This window comes from Vulpes lagopus, chromosome 18 (genome assembly GCF_018345385.1).
Source record: "Vulpes lagopus strain Blue_001 chromosome 18, ASM1834538v1, whole genome shotgun sequence".
Classification (NCBI taxonomy): Eukaryota; Metazoa; Chordata; class Mammalia; order Carnivora; family Canidae; genus Vulpes; species Vulpes lagopus.
In genome coordinates, this window is record NC_054841.1 from 29,588,154 (window position 1) to 29,611,269 (window position 23,116).

A 23,116-nucleotide genomic window follows, 5' to 3' on the forward strand; every position below is an offset into this window, starting at 1 on the left:
CCCCATGTTGGGTGTACAACTTAAAAAAAAAAGTGAGATAAAAAGGGATGTATTTCCAAGGATGTGGTGGGGCTCCCCTTGGTCATAGGACAGAACTGTCTACCCCAGTGGCTCCCAAGCCAGGTTTCTCCCCAGGGCCATCTGGGGAGCAGGAGCCAATTTGAAATGCAGATCACCAGGCTCCTCCATAGAAGGGGAGGCAGCTCTGGTCATATCTGATTGTGCCTTATGTAGACCCCAGGCTGGAAACAGCTGTCTCTGACTCCCTGGGATGGGGTGGACGGGATGGCCCGGATGGCCAGAGAGAAGGGTTCCCACCCTCTAAGCTACCCCGAGGCCATGACAGGTTGATGACAGGTACCCTCCCCTGGGCCCCCGTGGTGATTTTGCTACAAATGCTAAGTGGAGCTTTTCTTACAAGGATGCCATGAGGATAAGGCAAGAGTCTGGACTGGCCCAGACCTTTAAAGCCAAAGAGCACACAGGAGCTAAGAGGAAAGCCCACCAGTGCAGACCCCCAAGTCCCAGGTGATGTTGTGTCAAGGGAAGCGCTACAGAGCGGCAGAAGATGGGAATTTCCTTTGGGGACACACAAATCTCCTAGGAAGCTCTAACCCCACCTGCAGATCTCTAAATTCCTGGGTCTGGACTGGAATCCAAGAATCAGAGGTTTTCCTAAGCTTCCTTCTTTCCCACCAGCCGAAGGATGGTCCCTGGGGGGGGGGGGGTAGTCCCTGGGGGGTTCCCTGGGGTCCCCCTGGAGTGCAGAGGAGGTGGCAGGCCTAGCTCCCCTAGGAGCTAGGGGAGAACAGGCGGCTGGAGGCCCCAGGGCCTATCCACAGGTGCTGGTCCCTGCCTGACCTACTCACAAGGGAGCGGGAAAGATCCCGGTGTGCTTTCTCACATGAGGACAATGTTCCAGCGACTAGAATCTTTTCCACACAGTAAACAGTTGTAGGAATAGTTTCTCTCTGGGACTCCATAAACTAAATTCTGAATGAAAAGAATGCAGCCTACTTGTTTAAGTACTCCTCCTGAAACAGGCTGGGTGGGGAAAGCTCTGTCCCCGTCAGAGGGCAGCGCAGCTGCAGCCGGCTGGGCTGAATGCAGTGCAGCCCCAGCCCCATGTGAGCTGGCCTCAGGGAGGACACTCAGGCCCCCCCACTCACATGCACGCCCACATGCAAATCCTCATGCGGCAGATGCATCTGGAAATGTGACTTCTCATCCCTTCAGGCCACTGACCTCAATTGTCGCCTGACAGGGTTGTCGTGGCCACTTAAGGTTGCCCTGTGACAGCCCCACATTGTGTGGGTGCCGGTGGGGGACAGCAGTATGACACAGACAGGCACTTTGTCAGGAGGAAGCCCACAGTAGACGTCAACCATCGCTTTATTAAGGCTCAGAGTGGCCTGCCAGTCGGGAACTGAGTCATTCATCCACAGCCCCGCCATGGAGCCCTCATGGATGACACTGAAGGCAGAGGCGGTCTTTGAGATCCAGAGCCATGGTCTGTGGTGCTCCACTTGCATCTGCCCTGCAGGACTGGGGTGGGTGCCAGCAGGGTGGGGCCGGCTCTAAAAGGCCCTGGGCTCTGGTGGGGCGGGGCGGGGCGGGGGAGGCAGGGAGGCCTGGGAGGGCAGGAATATGTCCTCCATCCCTCCCGGCCCAGACTATGGCTTTGTTATCCTAGTGCCACTTGAGCAGGAGTGGAGTGCCCCCTCCTACCCCGACTCAGGCCCATGTGCTACACTGTGGAAGGAGACAGAGGGAAAAAGCCCATGGGGAAGAAAGGGCCCCTCTGTGCTTGGGATCTGGCCAGCCCTCAGGGGACCCTGACCCCCCCACTCCCTCAGCTACTCCCCTCGATGGGTCTTCTTGGGTTGAGGCTGGTCACTCAGAAGTGGACCCGCAGTACGTCCTGGCTGGCGAACGGCCGCTGGCAGGCTGTGCAGGCCACAGGCAGGGAGCGCTGCTTCTCACCCAGGCAGGGCCGGCATAGCAGGTGGCCACAGGGAAGCTGGTACACAGGCTCCTTTTTGAAGTACGGAGAGAACACTCTTTTGCAGGAGGCGCATTCGGGGCCTGGGATGCTCCCAGGCTGCTCTGGTAAATCAGGGAGGAAAATAGGCCAAGGTTAGGGAAAGCTGCCCCCCAGTGCAGGCTCCATCCTGATGGCAGGGCCTATGCCTGGAGTGGGACAACTAGCTTCCCTACCCTCCATCCCTGCAGCAGCCTGGCTTTATCTCTCCTGAGGCGCCTTCTGGCTGATCTGGAAGTATGGAGACCTAGGAGGCCTCCCCTCAATTATCAAATCTTGGTGCTCTAATGAGTGCTCAAGAAACGCTGGCTTCTGAGGGCAGGTGGGCCACACTGAGCCCTTCCTCCTGGTCTCTGAGCAGGACTTACTTTCCACTGGGACAGGCTGGCAGGGTCAGAGTGGGGCAAAAGCCCATCCTGACAACAAACTACAAGAAAGGCGAGGTGCCACAAGAAAAGGCAAAAGCTGAGAGTGGAGGCAGCCCGGGTGGCTCAGTGGTTTAGCGCCACCATCAGCCCAAGGCCTGATCCTGGAGACCCGGGATCGAGTTCCACGTCGGGCTTCCTGCATGGAGCCTGCTTCTCCCTCTGCCTGTGTCTCTGCGCTCGCTCTCTCTCTCTCTCTCTCTGGTGAATAAATAAATAAAATCTTAAAAAAAAAAAAAAAAAAAAGCTGAGAGTGGTCAAGTGCAGCAGGGTTGGGTACGTCAGCGGAGGAAGGAGGGCACCAGAGGTTGGGGCAAGGCTGAGGTCTGTCTGCAGCAGACCTGCCCGCTGAGCCTGGCACCTGCTTCTCTTCAGCCCGGCAGCCTTCCTCCTGACCTGCCAATCTCCTTCCCATGCCACTGGCACTCTCGTTCCCTGCTTTGCGCTGGGCTCCCTGGATGAGGGCCACAGTGGCCAAGACCTGCCACCACCTTCCCAAGCTGTACCTGCTGTACTTCCTTCTCTTGGGGCCTCTTTTCCCCAGTCCACACCCATCTGGAAAGGGCAAGGGTGGCCTCCTGGGAGGAAGAAAGAGACCAGCCATGCAGAAAGAAAGGGACAGCGAGTACAAAGAATTGGTCCAGAACTAAACCAAACCAAACCAAGAGAATGGCTGGTCCATTAAAGAAAGACAGGAAACAGAGGTGTGACATATGAGACTGGCTTCTCAGGTGAGACTACAAAGGGGGGCAGGCTGAGGCATGGCACAGGACTTCATAGCAGTGGGAGTTTAGATTTTATTCCAAGTTCAATCAATGCCCGAGGAGGCATCTAAGAAGTGCAGTGCCACAAGCTGGTTGATAGCATAAGAAGATCCCTCTGGCCCCTGTGAGTGACTGGCAAGGGTGGCTGCCAGGGGGCAGCAGGACTGCTCCAAGAGGCCAGGGACACAGCTCAGGAGCTGGGGCCAGGTGGCAGCAGAGAAGAACACTCTGAGGTCCACTCTGGAGGAACACCAGCAGGACGTGAGGGTGAACGGATATCAGGAATGCTGAAGCCAGGAATGCTGGATCAGGGCGTGATCACAGAGTCCTGGGTTCGAGTCCCACACTGAGCTCCCTGTGAGGAGCCTGATTCTCCCTCTGCCTATGTCTCTGCCTCTCTCTCTGTTTCTCATGAATAAATAAAATCTTAAAAAAAAAGGAATGTTGAAGGAAATCAAAGATGATATACACTTTAGAGGCCTGACCAGAGGATAGAAGATGCTGTTCTTTATCCGCAATGGCATTATGGGAGGTGGGAGAAATCTCTGGAAGGTGTTTGTAGTTCTGAGTTAGAATTTTTTTTTAGATTTTATTTATTTATTCATGAGAGACACAGAGAGAGGCAGAGACATAGGCAGAGGGAGAAGCAGACGCTCTGCAGGGAGCCGGATATGGGACTTGATCCCAAGACCCCAGGATCATGACCTGAGCCAGAGGCAGATGTTCAATTGCTGAGCCACCCAGGCATCCCTAAATTAGAATTTCACTTAAGATACATCCATGGGTTTCCCACTTGGGGGTAGCCAGGCAGCTGTCAGGGAAGTTGGGATCTGAGCTCCCAGGAGAAGAAGGAGTTACAGGTGAGCATGGATAGTCACTGTCCGATAGGCTCTTGCTAGGATAACAGAGGACAGAGAAGAGGGTCCAGGACCAGAGTCTGGAACAGAAGAAAGAGTCAGCAGTGAAAACTGCAAAGGGATGGTGAAAATATACAGAAAAAGAATGTACCCTCTGGAAGGCCAAGAGGGAAGGCCTTTCGGGAAGGAGTGCTGGCTAGATGCATCAGATACTGCTGAGAGGGTGAGCGACTACTGGGCTTGGAGTCTATGGAAACAACTGGTCACCTGGACAAGAAGGTTCTTGGGGCTTGCCAGGGTGGAAACATAATCAGAGAGCTAGGGAGGTGGGGATGAGAAGCAGAAGAGGTAAGATGGCCCGGGATCCAGATAAGAGAACAGCCTGGCTTTGGATGGGCAACAGGAACGGAGCATACACCTTATCATGAGCTCCTTCAGGCTTCATTTTGTAAAAACTGCCCCAGCATTCCAGCAGGTTCTCTCACTTTGCATCGTAATTGATTCTATCGTCTAATGTAGTCCCAGATTCAAGGGAGACAAAAACTGGCTCAGTAAGCTGCCCCAGTTCTTTGCCGAAACACCAGTAACAATGTTGACAGGAAGGGATGAAGAGGACAACCCCAGTTATATAAAATCAACAACCCAAGTGTCAGATGGGAGACAGACTAGATCCGAAAACTAAACGAAGGAGAAACAAACAAAAGTTCTCAGGACAGAACAATTAGATCTTACCAGAAACACCACAGAGCTGCCAAGCTCTAAGTCTACAGAATTACTAAGACTTAACTAAAGAAAGTCCTTCTTGTGAAGTGACAGGAACCCCTCAACTCTCCCTGGAGAAGGAAAGAGACTGGTTCTCTTTCCAGAAGGAGGCTGGGCATGGCGGTCCGCAGAACCCTGGATGCGTGGCCCAGCCTCCCATTCCAGGGCTCCCAGGAGACAGAGGGGGCCCTGGTTACCCGAGCCAGTGGCTGGCCTCCAGGAGGTGCAGCTTTCTCTCGTGCCCAGGTGCTGGAGCTGTCCCCTGGTCAGCCGAGCTGTGAAAGAGGGCATGGAGCCGAGGGTCGACGTCAAGGCAACTTCCAAGCTTTGTGACAGCTTCTGCTCATGGGACACTGGATCTGATAAGAGACGCACAGACCACAATATCCAGAGAGGTTCAGCAAAAGAGAAGACCAAGCCATATGTCCTTGGAGGACTACGAGAACAGTACTTCCAGCTCTAAATGGGCACAAGTGTACAGAAACTCCTCCCTAACGTCCACTAGTGGATTGTGATGACAGAACACCAACAGTGAAGGCTCTGGAGACCCATCCACACGGCTCTCAGGGCTCCTGCGCCCTGCTCTTGCTTTCCTGCTCCTGGACAGTTTGCCGAGCAGGCTTGGGCCACCTGGTGGCTAGCCTGCAGAACTGCACCCTACTTTAGGCAGGTCCTGCAGGCCAAGGAAATGATTGGGCCTACGCCCAGCTTTGAGCCCTTGCTCCCTATCCACTCCCTCACCAGCAACTTCTCCCCACCTTCTCCCTTCTGGGCTCCCCACACCTCGCAAAGCTGCTGGCCTGCACCTCTGGGCCTCTGTGTGCTCTCTCTCTCTCCTGCTGAGTAAAGCAAAGTGGTCGTTACTGAGTGAGTAGCAAAGACCGCACCCCGCCTATTCCAGGACCTAAGGGACCTTCTCTGTGTGGTCCACAGAAAGCCGAGCAGGGGGCTGAGGGTGAAGGCAATGGGGGAGGGGGGAGGCTGTCCCAGAAAGAACCCAGAGACCTGCCTGGTAGCAAGGCTCACCAAACTGCCCCAAAGGAGGGAGTAGAACATTTTGTCTACAGTTTGTAGGACTTGCTCTGGGCCTCGAAGCACAGGACAGCACAGTGCTATGTCACCAACAAATCTGCCAAGGCCAACACCACCGGAGACCTCCCAGACATCAGGGTCTAAGGACCCTTTCCTTGTCTCACCCCATGGCACCTCAGTTGCTTCCAGAAGTTTCCAAGGGTCATGTTAATGAAAACTTATACTCAAAACCACATGTAACCTTTAAGCATACTATTTGTATAGGGTTTTTAAAGTATGAGAGGAAATTAAAAGAATGATAAAACTGAGACTAATTTTCATAAAAGAAAAAGTGTCAAAGAGTTACCTCCAAAAAGCACCAGGCTTGGACAATCATGGGTAAATTCTACCAAATATTTAAGAGAGTAAATGATTCTAATGCTATTGTTCTAAAATTTAGTTAAGGAAAATTTCCTAATTCTTCTTATGGAGCAAATAAATCTTTGATAACAAAACATGACCAAAGATGGCATCTGCCCATGTATACATGCATACATACACATATACATACATACACAACAGTCCAAATTATTTATCCAGAATAAAATGCTGTAAACAGAGCCAAGCTGAATATTAAAAGAAGCATAACCAAATGGAGTTTCTTCCAGGAATGTTAAGACTGGCTCAATATTAAGAAGCCTACTAATGTATTTTCTCACATTAAAAGATCTAAGGATGAAAAATCATAGTATCACCTCCATTGACATTGAAAAGGCATGAGACAAAATTAAACCACCTATCCTAGACAAAAACAAATATAAAAACCACCACTAAATAAAATAAGAATCAATGGTGTGGGAGTGTCTGAAATGGCTCCCCATGGGACCCATCTCCAGATACCCATGCCTTGGGTTTCCCCTCCCCTAGGGTATGGGCTGGACTCAGTGACTTGCTTCTAATAGAATATAGCAAAAATGATGGATGTCACCTCCACAAGTGGGTTATACAAAACCGTGACTTCCACCTTGTTTGCACACGCCCTGGTGTACACAGCTACCATGTTATGTGCTGCCCTCAAGAGGCCCACACAGCAAGGAGCTGAGGACACACTCTGGCCACCAGCCAACAAGGAAGAGAGACCCTCAGCACGACAATTCAGCCAGGAACTGAATCCTGTAACAATCACAGGAGTGAGCTAGCAAGTGAATCCTTCTCCAGGCAAGGTGTAAGGGGGCTGCGGGCCCAGCCACACTGAGTGTGGCTGCGGAAGACCCAGAAGCAGGTGACCCAGCCAAACCATGCCCACATTCCTGACCAGAGAAGCTATGAGAGCATGCATGTATGGTGCTCTAAGCCAGTATATTTGGGGGTAATTTAAGGTGGCAAAGCATAAAGCACAGGGCAACAGTGCCAACTGTCGCCTGGGAAGCATAGGGATGACATAGGACATGGACGTAGGACGTGGAATACCTGTTGAGCAGTCCATATGCGTCAGCCCAAGCTCGCTGGCAGCTTTCATTTTCTTGGTGGTGTGCTCTGAGGTAGTGGGTGAGACCAGAAGACTCGTGGTAGAAAAACCGGAAGCACTGATACCAAGGCTACCGTCTGGGGGGTGTTCGGGCTGCTCCATCTTCCTTTTCCGAGACGGCAGAGCAATGGAAGAAGGCGTCACTGCCAATGCAGTCTGTGCTCTCCCAAGCAGATGGCAGCCAGGAACAGAGTGCTGGAGCAGGAAATGGTCGATCCGGGCCTTCAGGGAGGGGTGAGGCAGGGGCTGGGAGTGCGGAGTAAAGGCGACCCCCGTGAAAGGGTCGCTGGGCACTCGGCCCCAAGTGGCTTCGCTGCGGTTACACTTCTCCAATGTGCTCTGGTCAATGACCTTGCCCGAGGGCAGCAGCATTGGGCAAGGCATGATCTCTAGGGTGATGGGGTCCAGGAACTCCTCGGGCACATCTTGAATTACCTCAGCCAGCTCCTGCAGGCTGGTGGGGGCCTGCTGGTGCTCAGGCAGGGCCCCAGAATCGCAGTCACTCTCCATGGGCAAGGCAGGAGCCTGCAGAGCCAAGTCCTGAGGGAGGCTCTCGGAGGCAACCAGCATGACACTATCTATCACCTCCTGAGAGCAGGTTTTAGCTGGCTGACCCCACACTTCCAATCGTTTGATGCAAGGGATACCACTGCCTGTCACGTGGGTGATACAGATCTTGAGATGGGCCACGTGGCTGAGGGAAAGAGCCCCTTTATTCCAGAGCTCCTGGGCCACAACCGCAGGAGAGGGCAGTGTGGCTTCCATTGGGCCAAAAGGTGGCCTGGCCTTGAAGCCCCTGTGACTAAACACCACCTGGCTCTGGTTTTTCAGTAAGACTTTGCCTACCAAGGTGAATGCCTCCTTATCCGGGATGGCCGGCTCAGCTGGGCCCAGGGTTCGGCACTCGGAGGCATTCCAAGATGCTCTGCTGGATAAGGCAGATGTGTACATTTCCAGGCCAGTGACATTCTGGCCTCCCCCAGCTGTGAGGTCTATGTTAATCCTACAGATTTCCACACTGAAGGGAAAGGAAACTGTCACATAGACCGGTGGCTTAATGAAATACTCTGTCCTAAAACCATGACTTCTCTTTGTGAGGTCTTCAGAGATGAGATTTTCTACTTCATAACCATCAGCTGATATCTAGAGTTAATGACAAATAGGAGATGCATTCATTTGATGAGATCCAAATGAAGACAACTAGTTTTCAAGAACTTGCCACTTCTAAGAAAATTATTTAAAGAAAGTCTTAAGTTCCTCATTTAAAATGTCCTCTATTACATCAAATTCTCTTGTTTTTTTTTTTTTTTTTTGAAGGGTAGACACTCAAGATCAGGTCAAAGCAACTTGTTCCCAAGTATGACCCATCCTTAAAAAATATGAGCAACAAAACTCTGCTCAACCCAACCAAAAATCCCTTCAAAATAATGACTCTGAGAAAAAAGGGCAGATATACTAGTGGTTTTTTATTTCAGAGGATGAAACCATAGAGATTTAGGGGAAAACAAAGGTGCCCCTTAAAGTTCTTAATTTGGGGGCACCTGGGCAGCTCAATTGGTTAGGCATCTGCCTTCAGCTCAGGTCATGATCCTACAGTCCTGGGATAGAGTCCTGCATCAGGATCCCTGCTCAGCGGAGAGTCTGCTCCCCCTTCTCCCTCTGCCTCTCCTCCTGCTTGTTCTCTCTCTCTCTCTCTCAAATAAATAAATAAATAATTTTTTAAATAAAATATTTAAAAAAGATAAAGTTCTTAACTCTATAAATTGTAACAGGTTCCCTAGCAAGGCCAATGAACAATCTTCTTGTAAATCTATGAGTGACAGATCTTGGTTAAAAAAAAAAAGTGTTCAGAAACAAGGACCACAAAAGACTGGGAAATCTAGAATAGTGATTATATTATGGAGTGGGAATGTAACTTTTTCCTCTTGTAATATTTCTTTTTTGAGGGAGGGGGATCATGACTTAATCATGGGATCATGACCTGGAATCATGACCTGAGCTGAAGGCAGATGCTTAACTGAGTAAGCCACCCAGGCACACCCCTCCAATATTTCTAAAATCTGTTATAACTTGTAGAGATTTTAAGATACAGGTACTCCCCACCCCATCTGAAAGTTCACATCACATCACTTTGCTTTTACCGAAGACCTATATTAGTACTTGTTTTTGCTAACCAAAAGAAATCCAAAGAGAATTTTTACCTTTACAGAAAAAAGTCATTATCAAACTAACCACTAATGTAGGTCTTTCATAAAAGTAAAGTGGCCTAATGTGAACTTTCAGAAGGCAGGGGATACTCTTCATTTCATGCCATTTCACCTTACAAAAGGTTTCATGGGAATATTCTTTTCACATAGCCAGGGGTGGAGGGCACTTGTGTCTCTGTTGACAGAAATTAGTTTCACAATCTAAGAACTTGATATAGTATGCTGAATGCATAAGGTCCAAATTAGGGGAGGGTTCAGTTCCCCCCTTGCAGTTTCCTTACTCCTTGCTCCGAGCTGTGCAAAGATAACCTCCTTTGCACAAAATGGGAAGCAGTCTAATTCAAATAATAAAGAAGGAATCCAAATAACAAATACAAGCTATTATTTCTAGCATGAGAAGTAAGGGGGAAGAACAGCAGGGAGAGAATCTCTACCTTCACTGACTTTGAGTGGAATTAAATTTTATCATCAGAGAGAAGAGCACAATGAGTAAGACCCTCCAGAAAATGAGCCACAGCTCACCTTCTAACAGCGCTGTATGATTCTAGAGGTGTGGCCTGACCCATACTTACCTATGTATCACTGGTGGGATCTAAAACAGAGAAGGTAAAAGCACATTATGTCCAAAGTAAGTCCACATACACAGGCAGGAATGGGGAAAAACGTGAAAACTAGCCATTGTATATTTATGTGCATATACTTTTTTATTTACCTTGTTGCAATAAATTCTTGGTCTGAACTGTGGGAGGCAAAGATTGATGACCATCTTTGTGGCTGAAAGGGTAGCTTCCAAGCATCAGAAATAGCCTTCAATAAAAAACAAAACTTGGTATTAGACAAGTTACAGCTCAATTCTAAAACTTTTAGGAGCTGATTTTCAAGCGAAGAGAATCAAACAGGGTAACAAAGATTTCTATGCACCATGGTCATGGTCTACATACAGTCTCATCATATTGTACATGTACGTGATGCTGGGGAAGAATGAAAATTGCAGAGGAACTTTTTAAAAAAATTTTATTTATTTAAGTCATCTCTACCCTCAACATGGGGCTCAAACTCACAACCCTGCGATCAAAAGTCCCATGCTCCCCAGATTGAGCCAGCCAGGTACCCCAACAGAGGAGCTTTCTCTTGCAGCCTGAGCTGTTTGGCCAGGACTGCTGGTTCTCCTGCTGATATCTGAACCCAGTGAAGGCAAGAGCCTGTTAGCTCTGCAAGGGACTCCCCATGGGAAAGAGAGGGTCAAAAGTGGCAGGGCTCAGAGAACAGAACTACTCAGCCAGAGATTCTGAAAGGAACAGGTCACAGAAAATAATCAGTGCTAGGCATCTTTGTCATTTAACAGCTACCAATGCAATTGCATTTTCTGTCTTTTAAATAATTATTTATTTATTTATTTATTTGAGTGAGAAAGCTCAGAAAGAGAGAGAGAAAGAAGCAGACTCCCGCTGAGCAGAGAGCCTGATGCAGGGTTCAATCCCAGGACCCTGAGATAATGACCCGAGCCGAAGGTAGACGCTTAACCAACTGAGCCACCCAGGGGCCCCGCAATTGCATTTTCTTTAAGATTTCATTTATTTTTTCATGAGAGACACAGAGAGAGAGGCAGAGACATAGTCAGAGAGAGAAGCAGACCCGATGCAGGGAGCCTGATGTGGAACTCGATCCCAGGACTCCAGGATCATGCCCTGGGCTGAAGGCAGGCACTCAATCGCTGAGCCACCCAGACATCCCTGCATTTTCTTATTAAAACGAAAACAATTAGAATCCAAAACACTGTCATTCAGAAACAGAAAATCTAGACTTAGAAAGCACCTTAAAAGGACATATAATCCCAACAGTAATTCAATGACCTATGTCCAGGCTGGGGGAAATGGGTGAAGATGGTCAAAGGTACCAGTATGTTCTGGCGACATAGTGTACAGCATGGTTTACAACACCGTATTGTATATTTGAAGGCTGCTGAAAGTAGACTTAAAAGATCTCATCACAAAAAAATAAAAAATAAAAAATAAAAAAAAAGATCTCATCACAAGAAAAAAGCTATTAACTGTGAGGTAATGGATATTTTAAACTTACCATGATAAGCACTTTGTATTATATACAAATATTGAAATCATTATGTGGTACTTAAATGTATTCAACATGATATGTCAATTAATAGCACAATAAAACTGGAAGAAAAACAAAGATCAATGTCCAACAGCCTTTGGTACTCTTTGTACAGAAGCAGGGAAGACACAGAAATATCCCTCCTAGTGGCAGTCCTTGCCAATGGTTCTGAACTCCTTGGGTAAGGTCAGCCAGCCATTCTATGTTTTTCCATCTGGCAGACAAGACAACAAAAACTGTTAGCCCAAAAGGGACAGGGCCACCCTCTGAGGTCTGTATTATAATGATCAGTAGGTACCCACTTGCAGAGGCTAGGTTTGGGCATCCTATAATATATTTTTAAAAAGATTTATATATTTATTTCAGAGAAAGAGAGAATGAGCAGGGGGAGGGGCAGAGGGAGGAGACCCTCTTACGATCTCATGACCCAAGAGATCACAACCTGAGCCAAACCCTAAAAAGCCTAAAGTTTCCTATTCTTTGTGAACCTGTGTTGAAACTCTTAATACTTCATTTTTGAGGCATCTTTGTCATCTCTCTGTCAGAATATTCTAAAATTTGGCCTGGAATCAACATGGACTAGCTTAAAGAATTATTTTTCTTCCCCCAGGGAAGACTGTGTTAACAATGTCTCTGGCTTCTGACATTTTCCTTGTTCTCCACAACTCAGAAGTGAGTGTATGAGGAATTGCGCCTGCAAATATTCTCAGGGCCCTTGTATGGCCTCTCTTGGCCAGGAAACCAGAGCACATTCAGAGTAGCACTGCCCTCAATTCTCCTGCCCAATTAGGGCAGTGGCTTCTTGTTATTTTGTTTTGTTTTTTTTTAAATGCATAATTAAGCTAATAACTTTAATTGAACATAGTAGTAGTAAAATGAATATAAAGCCCAGAACAAGGAAACAAAACATTTCTCCTGGAAAAAGCCAGCCTAAAATGCCAAAGAAAAACAGATGATAGTGACACAGACGGTGACATAATAGATGTGCAAGTGCAGAACTGGGCTAGCCCTGAGCAAATGGCGAGGTCAGGCACTGCAGCAGGCAGTCCTCTCCTCCGAGCTTTTGTCCTGATGGGACAAGGCTTTGGTAAGAACAACCAAAGAGACAGAAGCTGTGTTGTAACATCAAAATAATGAGAGGTGGTTGAGATTAGTCAGATAAAAGGGCCCTTAGTCCGCAATTGCCTCCACCCCGATGTCCATATTTTTTTAAAGATTTATTTATTTATTCATGAGAGACACAGACTGAGAGAAAGACAGAGACACAGGCAGAGGGAGAAGCAGGATCCAAGCAGGGAGCCCGGCGTGGGACCCAATCCTGGATCCCGGGATCACGGCCCGAGCCGAAGGCAGGCGCCCAACCACTGAGCCAGCCAGGCGTCCCTCGCTGTCCACTTCTTAGGCCTTTTCTCTCCCCAACTTTTACGGACAAAAACAAACCTACAGGCAAATACTGTCAGTCCCCTTGAAGTGCTGACTTGATTTCCCAGTGGGAGGCACTGACTTCACTAACCCTTATCTTCTTCCTATCTCCTTGGTATCTTCTTGGCACATTTCACATGGTGGGCTTCTAACTTTCATTTATTCTACAGATCACAAGTTAATTTCTCTGAGAAACGCCAGGATCAGAATAAATCCGGCAGGGGTCGTCCTCTTGAAGGCATGATAAAGGGCTCCCTGTGAGTAGGAAGCCAAAGGGAAAAGCCTTCAAAATTATCTGAGGACCCAACTCAGTTGTAAATGGCAGTGTGAAATGAAGTTGCCCAGAAGTGACCACCCTGAGGACCACCCTGCCTTTTGCCTTCCACCCTGGCTCAGTTCTCACCAGACACCTGTTCGTTCCCACGGTCGGACTGGAGAGGTGACCAGGATGAGGGCAAGCCAAAGGGCTTCCAACCTTCAGCTATCTCATAACTTTAAAAAAATCCCTCTTTAGATACCTGAGAGGGGAGAATCTGACTGTCCCTCCAATTGGTTTGACAATTTTCAAGGTTTTATCTGCACTTTGTCTCAGCCAACACAAACAACTCCTAGTGAGTTATGACACAAGGACCCTCTAGTAGCAAAACACAACTCCAGCTAGAAAGGCACATACAACTCTGGCTAGAGGAGATCCCCAGGGGTTTTATTCAGTTTTAATCATACTAACTGGTTAGCCTTCAATTGGATACTAATCTAATACCCTTAGTTTGCAGATGAAGACACTGTGGCTTAAAGAGAGTAAAGCCAGCTTCTAAACCTTCCAAACCATTCTGGTTACTATCTACCTGGATACTATTTATCTTGAAGGATTTACCAGGAACTTACCTTTTTTCAAAGATTTTTAAAATTTATTTGAGACAAAGGAGAGAACACATACTCAAGTGGAGGGGCAGGAGAGAAGAAGAGAATCTTTAAGCAGATTCCTCGGGATCCCTGGGTGGCGCAGCGGTTTGGCGCCTGCCTTTGGCCCAGGGCGCAATCCTGGAGACCCGGGATCGAATCCCACATCGGGCTCCCGGTGCATGGAGCCTGCTTCTCCTTCTGCCTGTGTCCCTGCCTCTCTCTCTCTCTCTCTCTCTCTGTGTGACTATCATAAATAAATAAAAATTAAAAAAAAAAAAATCAATTCTCCCAAACCTAAATTAATGTAGCCATGCTCTACAATGTAGAATTTTGGAAACTTTGACTACTCCTTCCAACATTAAGACTCAATTTTCTTTTTAGATAAGGTAGCCCTCTATTCAAGCATCTTACCTCATGAGGCTCCTCATGAGGCTCCTCCTTTGTAAGAGGTTGTTAATACCATTAGCCAAATATTAACATATATGAACTTACATCTGACCAGACATAGCTTACTTGTTCTCTTGGTAAGATAGCACTTACCAAAATCTAATTTGAGAGAATATTTACAGAGACTATTCAGTCCATTCACATTAAATTCTTTGTAATGGGAGCCTAAGTGGCACCTGCAGTTTCCTGCCTGGCCCTCTTGGTGGCTGCTGCACTCATAACCCACACCACCATTTGACACACTCCTTAGCAATGTGGATTCCCAGCTATAGCAAAGATAAATGTAACACACTAATAAAAATTTAGTGGCCTATCTGAAAATTCATAGGATACCAGGGTGGCATGACACATCAGCTGGGAATCATAATTTTGGTCTCTATAATGTATCCTCCCACTGGGCTGCTCCTCAGGGCTGTATACTGGACCAAATAACACAAGGAATTTCACTCACATCTCATGTTCAATTCCCATACACAGGGCATCTGTCTCTCAGAGTAAATAAATAAAATCTTAAAAAAACAAAAAACAAAAAACAAATTCCATACACAACCATCACCACACTCCTGGCCCCACCACAAATAGCTTTATCAACTATTCACTTTCTGTGTGGCCCAGTAGCAAGGAATTTCATAAGAAACACCTCTAGGAAGCTGGCTCCTTTTTTTAAGTTATCAAGATGATCATTCTTTACTCTGCATGATATCCTCTCTTTGAGACCCATGAGAAAATTCTTTGGTCTCAGTACTAGGAAAAGTTGTTTCTTCAGTTATTTTCATGTCATAATGTATGTACATCACGAACACTATCTTAAAATCATTATAGAACAAGATAGAGTAAAATTAACAAATCATTCTTTTTGGTAAACATTTAGTCTGCTGGCAACTTTTTACTATTATAATATTAAGATAAAAATCTTGGGGCACCTGAGTGGCTCAGTCAATTAAGTGTCTCCCTTTGGCTCAGGTCATGATCCCAGTTTCCTAGGATGGAGCCCAGCTCAGCAGGAAGTCTACTTATCTCTCTCCCACTGCCTCAACAACCCCCCAACCTGCTCATGCTCTCTTACTCGCTCTCTCAAATAAATAAAATCTTTAAAGTCAAAAGATCTTAAATCTTTTAAGTCAATTTTTTAAAAAAGATTTTATTCATTTATTCATGAGAGACAGAGAAAGTAGAGACATAGGTAGAGGGAGAAGCAGGCTCCCCATGGGGAGCCTGATGTGGAACTTGATCCCAGGACCCAGGGAACCAACCTGAGGCAGATGCTTAACCACTGAGCCACCCAGGTGCCCCAAGTCGATTTTTGTCTTAGTACAATTTTGACTTTTTTTCTTAAGATATCCAACATATTTCTTGTTAAGGTGGCTATTTATTTTTTTTTAATTTTTATTTATTTATGATAGTCACACAGAGAGAGAGAAAGAGAGGCAGAGACACAGGCAGAGGGAGAAGCAGGCTCCATGTACTGGGAGCCCGACGTGGGATTCGATCCCGGGTCTCCAGGATCACGCCCTGGGCCAAAGGCAGGCGCTAAACCGCTGCGCCACCCAGGGATCCCCAAGGTGGCTATTTATTAATAGGATCCTTTTATCCCATTAATATTTCTAACCAGTTTTGCTATATAGAGGAAACTTTTTCACTTGTGTACCTATGATGTGTTCAGTTGTCTTATTAAACCAATTGATTTTAACAGATTTTCAGGTTTTTTTTTTTGCAGCGGGGGGGGGGGGTTTCTATAATCTCAATAATAATTAGAGCCTCTTTCTCAAAATGGTAATCCTTCTCTCATCTTACATCATTAGCTACAACTTCCAGAATTATATGAAATAATAATAGAGTTGCCATACTTGTTTTGTTCCATTAGAAAATGCTTCCAGTGTATCATCTTTGAAATAATGCTAATTAAAATATTCTTTTTATGTTAATAAAGCATTCTAACTTTCAGAGTTTTTTTTTGAAAATCAGGGATATGCTTTGAATTCTGAATTTCTCTATATATTGAGTTTTATTATTTTTCTTATCTGACAGACTAATGAGAGATAGCACGTTTCTAATTTTAAACCATCCTTTTATTCCTAGGATAGGCTCTATTTGGTTGTGGCAGATTGTTCTTCAAATGTTTTTCAAATTCTACTGAATTTGATTGCTCATATCTAATTTTAGATGAGATATTATTGCACACTCATATAACATTTATAAGCCCCATGCTAGGCACTGGAATATAGAGATAAAAATGAAATGGTCAGGTGGTGAAACTATTCTGTATGATATTGTAATATTAGGTAGATATGTGACATTAGGCATTTGTCAAAATCCACAGAATCAACAACACAGTGATCCTTGATGTAAATTATGAACTTCAGTTAATAATAACATATTAAGAGGATCCCTGGGTGGCTCAGTGGATTAGCGTCTGCCTTCGGCCCAGGGCGTGGTCCTGGAGTCCCGGGGTTGAGTCCCTGCGTGGGGCTCCCTACATGGAGCCTGCTTCTGCCTCTGCCTTTGTCTCTGCCTCTCTCTCTCTGTCTCCCATGAATAAATAAATAAAATCTTTAAAATAATAATAATAATGTATTAATATTGGCTCACCCATTATAACAAATGTACCACACTAATGCAAGATGTTAGTAATAGAAGAAATGACATGCAAGCAAAAGTATATGGGAATTCTTCATATTATCTGCTCACTTTCTCTGTAAACCGGAAACCATTCTAAAAAATAAAGGTTTTTTATTTTTCATTTTAAATCTTTTTTTTTTTTTTAAACATTTTATTTAAGTAATCTCCATGCTCAATGCAGGGCTCGAACTCACATGCCCAAGATCAATAGTCGCTTGCTCTATTGAGCCAGCCAGGTGCCCCTAAAAAAAAAGCCTACTAATAATAAGAATGGGGAGAAAAGTGACTGAAACAAATAAAAAACTGGAGATCAAATTGAAACAAATGAGTGTGCCATGTAAGTGACAGACTATTTTAAAACACATTACAAATGATAGTATCTGTTTCTTTGACAAATAGTGATATCCAAACACTATAGGATTCTATAGGACTCTGGTTGCCATCAAGGTCTTTCTGTGATCTTATCACCTCTGATTCCAACACCCCTGATCTTTTAAGGTCAAGTTCCTCCTGCCTTAATGCTTAATCCGGAAAAAAAGAATGGTTCAACATATGAAAATGCAGACAGCCTCACCCAGGAAGACTCTCCTCAGCCCTGCCTGAGAAATGGCCGTTTACCTGAACTCTTGCAAATACTTACAGTACTTACTTATACATTTACTCTAGTAAATATGTACAAATGAGAGCTTCTTTTCCAAATTTGGCATCTAAGTAAAAGAGAGACTGCATCTGAGTATAAATTGAAGGCCATGGATCATGGCTAAAGTGTCCTGCAGTTCAGACAAGTAGCCTGGAGCCAGATAATTGAAGCATTAAAAGACAGCAAGATAATACAGGTTTATAAACAGATAAGACACAAGTCAATTTTCATTACAAAGATTTTTTTCCTTTTTTTAAACAAAATATTTCAGATAAAGAAGAATATAGTAAACACTCTTATATCCACTACCTAGATTTAGCAGATATAAACACTGCCACATTTGCTTCTCATTTCAGTATTAAGGACAAAACTGAAAAGATACCAACAAAAATCATCACTATTCCCATTTCCTTTCCTTTTTTACCAAGAGGTGAACTCTAATCTGAAGTTGGTGTCTCTCATTCAAATCAGTATTGGTAAGTGTGTATCTATAAACAATATGCAGTAGTCTTATGTATATATATATTTTTTAGTAGTCTTATGTATATTTTTTAAGATTTTATTTATTTATCTGAGAGAGAGAGGCAGAGACACAGGCAGAGGGAGAAGCAGGCTCCATGCAGGGAGCCTGATGCAGGACTCGATTCCAGGACTCCAGAATCACGCCCTTGGCCAAAGGCAGGCGCTAAACCACTGAGCCACCCAGGGATCCCCAGTCTTAAAAAAAAAATTTTTTTTTTAATTTTTTATTTATTTATGATAGTCACAGAGAGAGAGAGAGAGGCAGAGACACAGGCGGAGGGAGAAGCAGGCTCCATGCACCGGGAGCCTGATGTGGGATTCGATCCCGGGTCTCCAGGATTGCGCCCTGGGCCAAAGGCAGGCGCCAAACCGCTGCGCCACCCAGGGATCCCGGGATCCCCAGTCTTACATATTTTTAATGTACCTTAAGGATATACCATGCACATCATCTTACAACTGGCTTTTCCATTCAGCATTATCATTCTAAGGTTTTCCATGTTTAAATGTGGGTATCTGGTTTATTCATTTTAAATTTTTCGTAGTATTTTTTTTTTCAAATTTTATTTATTTGAGACACACACACAGAGAGAGAACATGAGTGGCAGGAGAGGGGCAGAGGAAAGGAAGAGCAAGAAGCAGGCTCCCCATTCAGTAGGGAGTCTGATGCAGGGCTTGATCCCAGGACCTCAGGATCATGACCTGAGCAGAAGGCAAACGCTCAACCAACTAAGGTACCAAGGTGCCCCCTTTGTAGTAATCAGTTACATGACTAAAACAGTTTATTTTTTCATTGCTTTTTTATGTACGTTTATAATTTTTTACTATGAAAAAAATGCTGTAATAAATATTCTCTACAAGTTTTCTTGTGGAAGAAAAAAGAAGAAAAGGAAAAGAAAAAAGAAAAAAGAAATGATATGAAATGGTCTCGTCCTCCAGTCTTGAGGCATGATGGACCTCTTTTCAACAGTGACTATGGAATATAAGTTTGTAACAGAGCTTTCTGCAAATGACATTCAGTGTAGGGAAGGATGGCCTAAGTGAATGTTATCAATTTGTGGTTTTGAAATCAAGTTATGGGTTGAAGAAAAGAAATATTAACTGGAAGAGAAGATAAAATATCAAAGTGTACATAATATGGAAAACTTATGAAATTTTTTCTTAGGATCTCAAGTAATCGCTACACCCAACATGGGCCTTGAACTCACAACCTCGAGATCGAGTAGTATGTTCCACCAATTGAACCAGCCAGGAGCCCCTATTTTATGAAACTTTTGCTTCAGTTTTATACAAATACATGTAAGAAATTATATACTAGGTTCAATATAAAATTTCTTAATGTGGCTCCTCATGAAAAAAATGGATAAACACTGTCCAAAAGTATACCCAGAATTTAGGGAAGAATTCACAGGAGTAATGTTTGAACTGGAGACAACAAAGAACATGTCTGACCTCATGGACAACTCTGAAATGGGACAGTTACTACATACTAATGAACAATGGACAATATGTACTTGACATGGGAGTCAGGAGGCAGAACAGGAGCAGAGGAAGGACACTAAGACAGGAACCAGTAATAGCTAAAGCATAGAGATGGGACAGTGATGTTGGTTTAGGAAATGCTGAATATACCACTAGCTTCTTAGAAGGGGAGGAGGAGGCAGGGCCAGAAAAGCAGATGCAGTCAGATGAGGAAGGCAGTGAATCTTACACCAAGGGGCTTCAGGCTACTTTACCTGTGGTCTGAGATAGTATTTTTCTTCCAAACTGCAGATCAAGAATCAAGAACTCACATTACTGAGACATACCAGAATTTTTTTTTTTTTTAATGAAGTAGAATAGAGTCGGAGGGCACCATACATAAGGATGGGCAGTGTTTTGTGAAACTTTTGTTTCAGTATAATTGAAACTATATTTCTAGGGTACCTGGGTGGCTTTGTTGATTAAGGTCCAACGCTTGGTCTAGGCTCAGGTCAGGATCTCAGAGTCCTGGGACTCCATACTCAGCAGGGAGTCTTCTCATGGTTTCTCTCTCCCTCTCCCTCTGCCCCTCACTCTCCTCTCATGTGCATGCATGCTTTCTCTAAAATAAATAAATAATTAAAAAAAAAGGGAACTATATTTCTATCTATTATTCTGATTTGTTTTTTTTTTTAAGTAATCTCTACACCCCACATGGGGCTCAAACTCACAGCCCCCAAATCAAGAGTCACATGCTCTATCACCTGAAACAGCACCATTAGTCTGGGTTTTGATGTAAAAAGCAGGTCTTTCTTTCTTTTTTGTATATTTTTTAAATTGGAGTTCGATTTGCCAACATATAGCATAACACCCAGTGCTCATCCCGTCAAGTGCCCCCACCTCAATGCCTGTCACCCAGTCACCCCATCCCCCCGCCCACCTCCCCTTCCACTACCCCTTGTTCGTTTCCCAGAGTTAGGAGTCTCTCATGTTCAGTCACCCTCTCTGATATTTCCCACTCATTTTGTCTCCTCTCCCCTTTAATCCCTTTCACTATTATAAAAAGCATTTCTTACTGAGGACTGTGATTTTAAAAAAAAGTTTGAAAGCTACTGGACAGAAGGAAGTCACAGAAGGCTTATAACCAGGGAAAGAAATGACACTAATGAAAAGCCTGCCATTAACCTCCTAGATGACAAAGCAATTCTGAACCACTTAGAGGCAATTCACCCTTCAAGGAGTTCCCACTATCTTTTTGTTCTACATGAGGGGCTATCTTTGCAAATGGCTTCCTGAAGGCATCAAAGTATACAGTACCAAGAAATACACTAGCAATCTCAGTTTCTCCCTGGGCATTTTCTTCCTTTAATATTTTTCTTGAGGGAAAGGTGTCTAAAGAGGAAGAAGGAGGAAAATGAACTACGTATAACATATTATTGTCTCACAAGGATTTCAAAGGTACCTTCAAGGAAAAAAATTTTTTTAAAGTAAACTATCTCCGATGTGGGGTTCAAACTCATGATCTTGAGATTAAGAGTCGTGTTCTCTACCAACTGAGCCAGCCAGCCAGCCAGAAAAAATATTTTACTTATCAAGATTTTAATTAAACTTTTTATTTTGGCAGCCCCGGTGGCGTAGCGGTTTAGCGCTGCCTGCAGCCCGGGGCGTGATCCTGGAGACGCTGGATTGAGTCCCATGTCGGGCTCTCTGTATGATGCCTACTTCTCCCTCTGCCTGTGTCTCTGCCTCTCTCTCTACCTCTATGAATAAATAAATAAAATCTTTTAAAAAAAATAAACTTTTTATTTTAAGATCATTGTAGATTCATGTGCAGTTGTAAGAAACAATACAGAGATCCCATGTACCCTTTAACCAGTGTGGGTTACCAGTAACCACACTTTAACCAGTAATTGCATAGCTACAACACAGTGTGTCACAAGCAGGAAGCTGACAATGACACAATCCATGATCTTACTCAATTTCCCAAGTTTACATGTACTTAGTTAGGCATGTGCGCCTATATGGATTCAGTTCTATGCAATGTTAACACATGTACAGACATGTGTAATCACCACCACAGTCAAGACAGAGAACAGTTCCATCACAAGGATCCCTCGTATTGTCCTCTAAGAAGCCTTTTATTTTATTTTAAAGATTTTTTTTAAGATTATTTACTCAGAGAGAGAGAGAGAGGCAGAGACATGCAGAGGGAGAAGCAGGCTCCATGCAGGGGGCCTGACGTGGGACTCGATCCCGGGTCTCCAGGATCACACCCCGGGCTGAAGACGGCGCTAAACCGCTGAGCCACCGGGGCTGCCCTAAAGATTTTATTTTTAAGTATTCTCTACATCCAATGTGGGATTCGAACTTACAATCTCAAGATCAAGAGTCACATGTTCTACCCACTGAGCCCCTAAATACAACTCTATTATCACAGAAGTCTTAAAGTTCTTTACCCAGAATCTAAGGCCAGAACTAGGTTCCTGAGGCCAACTCAAGAGTCCAGTGAATCCGTCTACCCACATTGTAAGAAACACTTCAGTGACACATTTATTCTTGGTATACCTGATACTTAAATGATAAATATGACTATGTAGAAAAACTGTAAAAGTATATATAAAATTTTAAAAAGAACACAAAATAGTATAAGTATTATGATCACATATCTGTTAAAAATCTGTATCTAAGGGTGTGCCTCGGTGGCTCAGTTGATTGAATGTCTGACTCTTTGATTTCAGCTCAGGTCATGATCTCAGGGTCCTGGGATCAGACCCATGTGGGGCTCTACTCCAAGCTGGGAGTCTGCTTGAGGATACTGTCTCCTCTCCCTCTGCCCGTCTCCTCCATTTGCCCATACTCTCTCTCAAATAAATGAATAAATAAATAAATCTCTTTAAAAATCTATCATATAGGGATCCCTGGGTGGCGCAGCGGTTTAGCGCCTGCCTTTGGCCCAGGGCACGATGCATGCCCTGCATCGGGCTCCCGGTGCATGGAGCCTGCTTCTCCCTCTGCCTGTGTCTCTGCCTCTCTCTCTCTCTGTGACTATCATAAATAAATAAATTAAAAAAAAAAAAAAACAACCTATCATATACATGAATAGTTTGGGAGCAATGGTGCCCATGCAGAAATTTAAAGTAGGCAACAGATTTAGAGTGATGGGCCACACTGTTTTTCCTTTTGTGTGTTTAAAGTACATGTAAGTAGTTAAACAATCGGACTAGGTTCCTGGGGTTGCAGGATGATACCAGAGAGGACTGAGCGTATAGATATAATACTCTAAAAAAAAAAAAAAATGCTCAGAGTATTTCTTGCATCTGACAGTTCCTACAGGTCTGGATGGCCAGATAGAGACAGACCTTTCTCCTTTGCCTCCCTGTACGCAGGCTGAATAAGGA

General features: G+C 44.8%; 1 protein-coding gene across 5 annotated transcripts in view; it reads right to left on the bottom strand.

Annotated features, from left to right (window-relative positions):
• Positions 1–1,352: 1,352 nt before the first annotated feature.
• The window catches only part of UBOX5 (U-box domain containing 5), a 42,271-nt gene continuing 20,507 nt past the window's right edge, over positions 1,353–23,116 (bottom strand). For 2 of the 5 annotated variants that reach the window (XM_041733102.1, XM_041733104.1), the window contains exons 2-5: positions 10,308–10,402; positions 7,331–8,531; positions 5,047–5,208; positions 1,353–2,106 (exon numbers count right to left, since the gene is read on the bottom strand). In XM_041733102.1, coding sequence (XP_041589036.1) covers positions 1,898–2,106; positions 5,047–5,208; positions 7,331–8,531; positions 10,308–10,361 — 1,626 coding nt within the window. In that variant the 5' untranslated portion in view covers positions 10,362–10,402 and the 3' untranslated portion in view covers positions 1,353–1,897. Of the gene's footprint in view, positions 2,107–5,046; positions 5,209–7,330; positions 8,532–10,307; positions 10,403–20,183; positions 20,337–23,116 lie in introns of those variants that run through there. The other 3 variants (XM_041733103.1, XM_041733105.1, XM_041733106.1) reach the window with 3 other exon arrangements.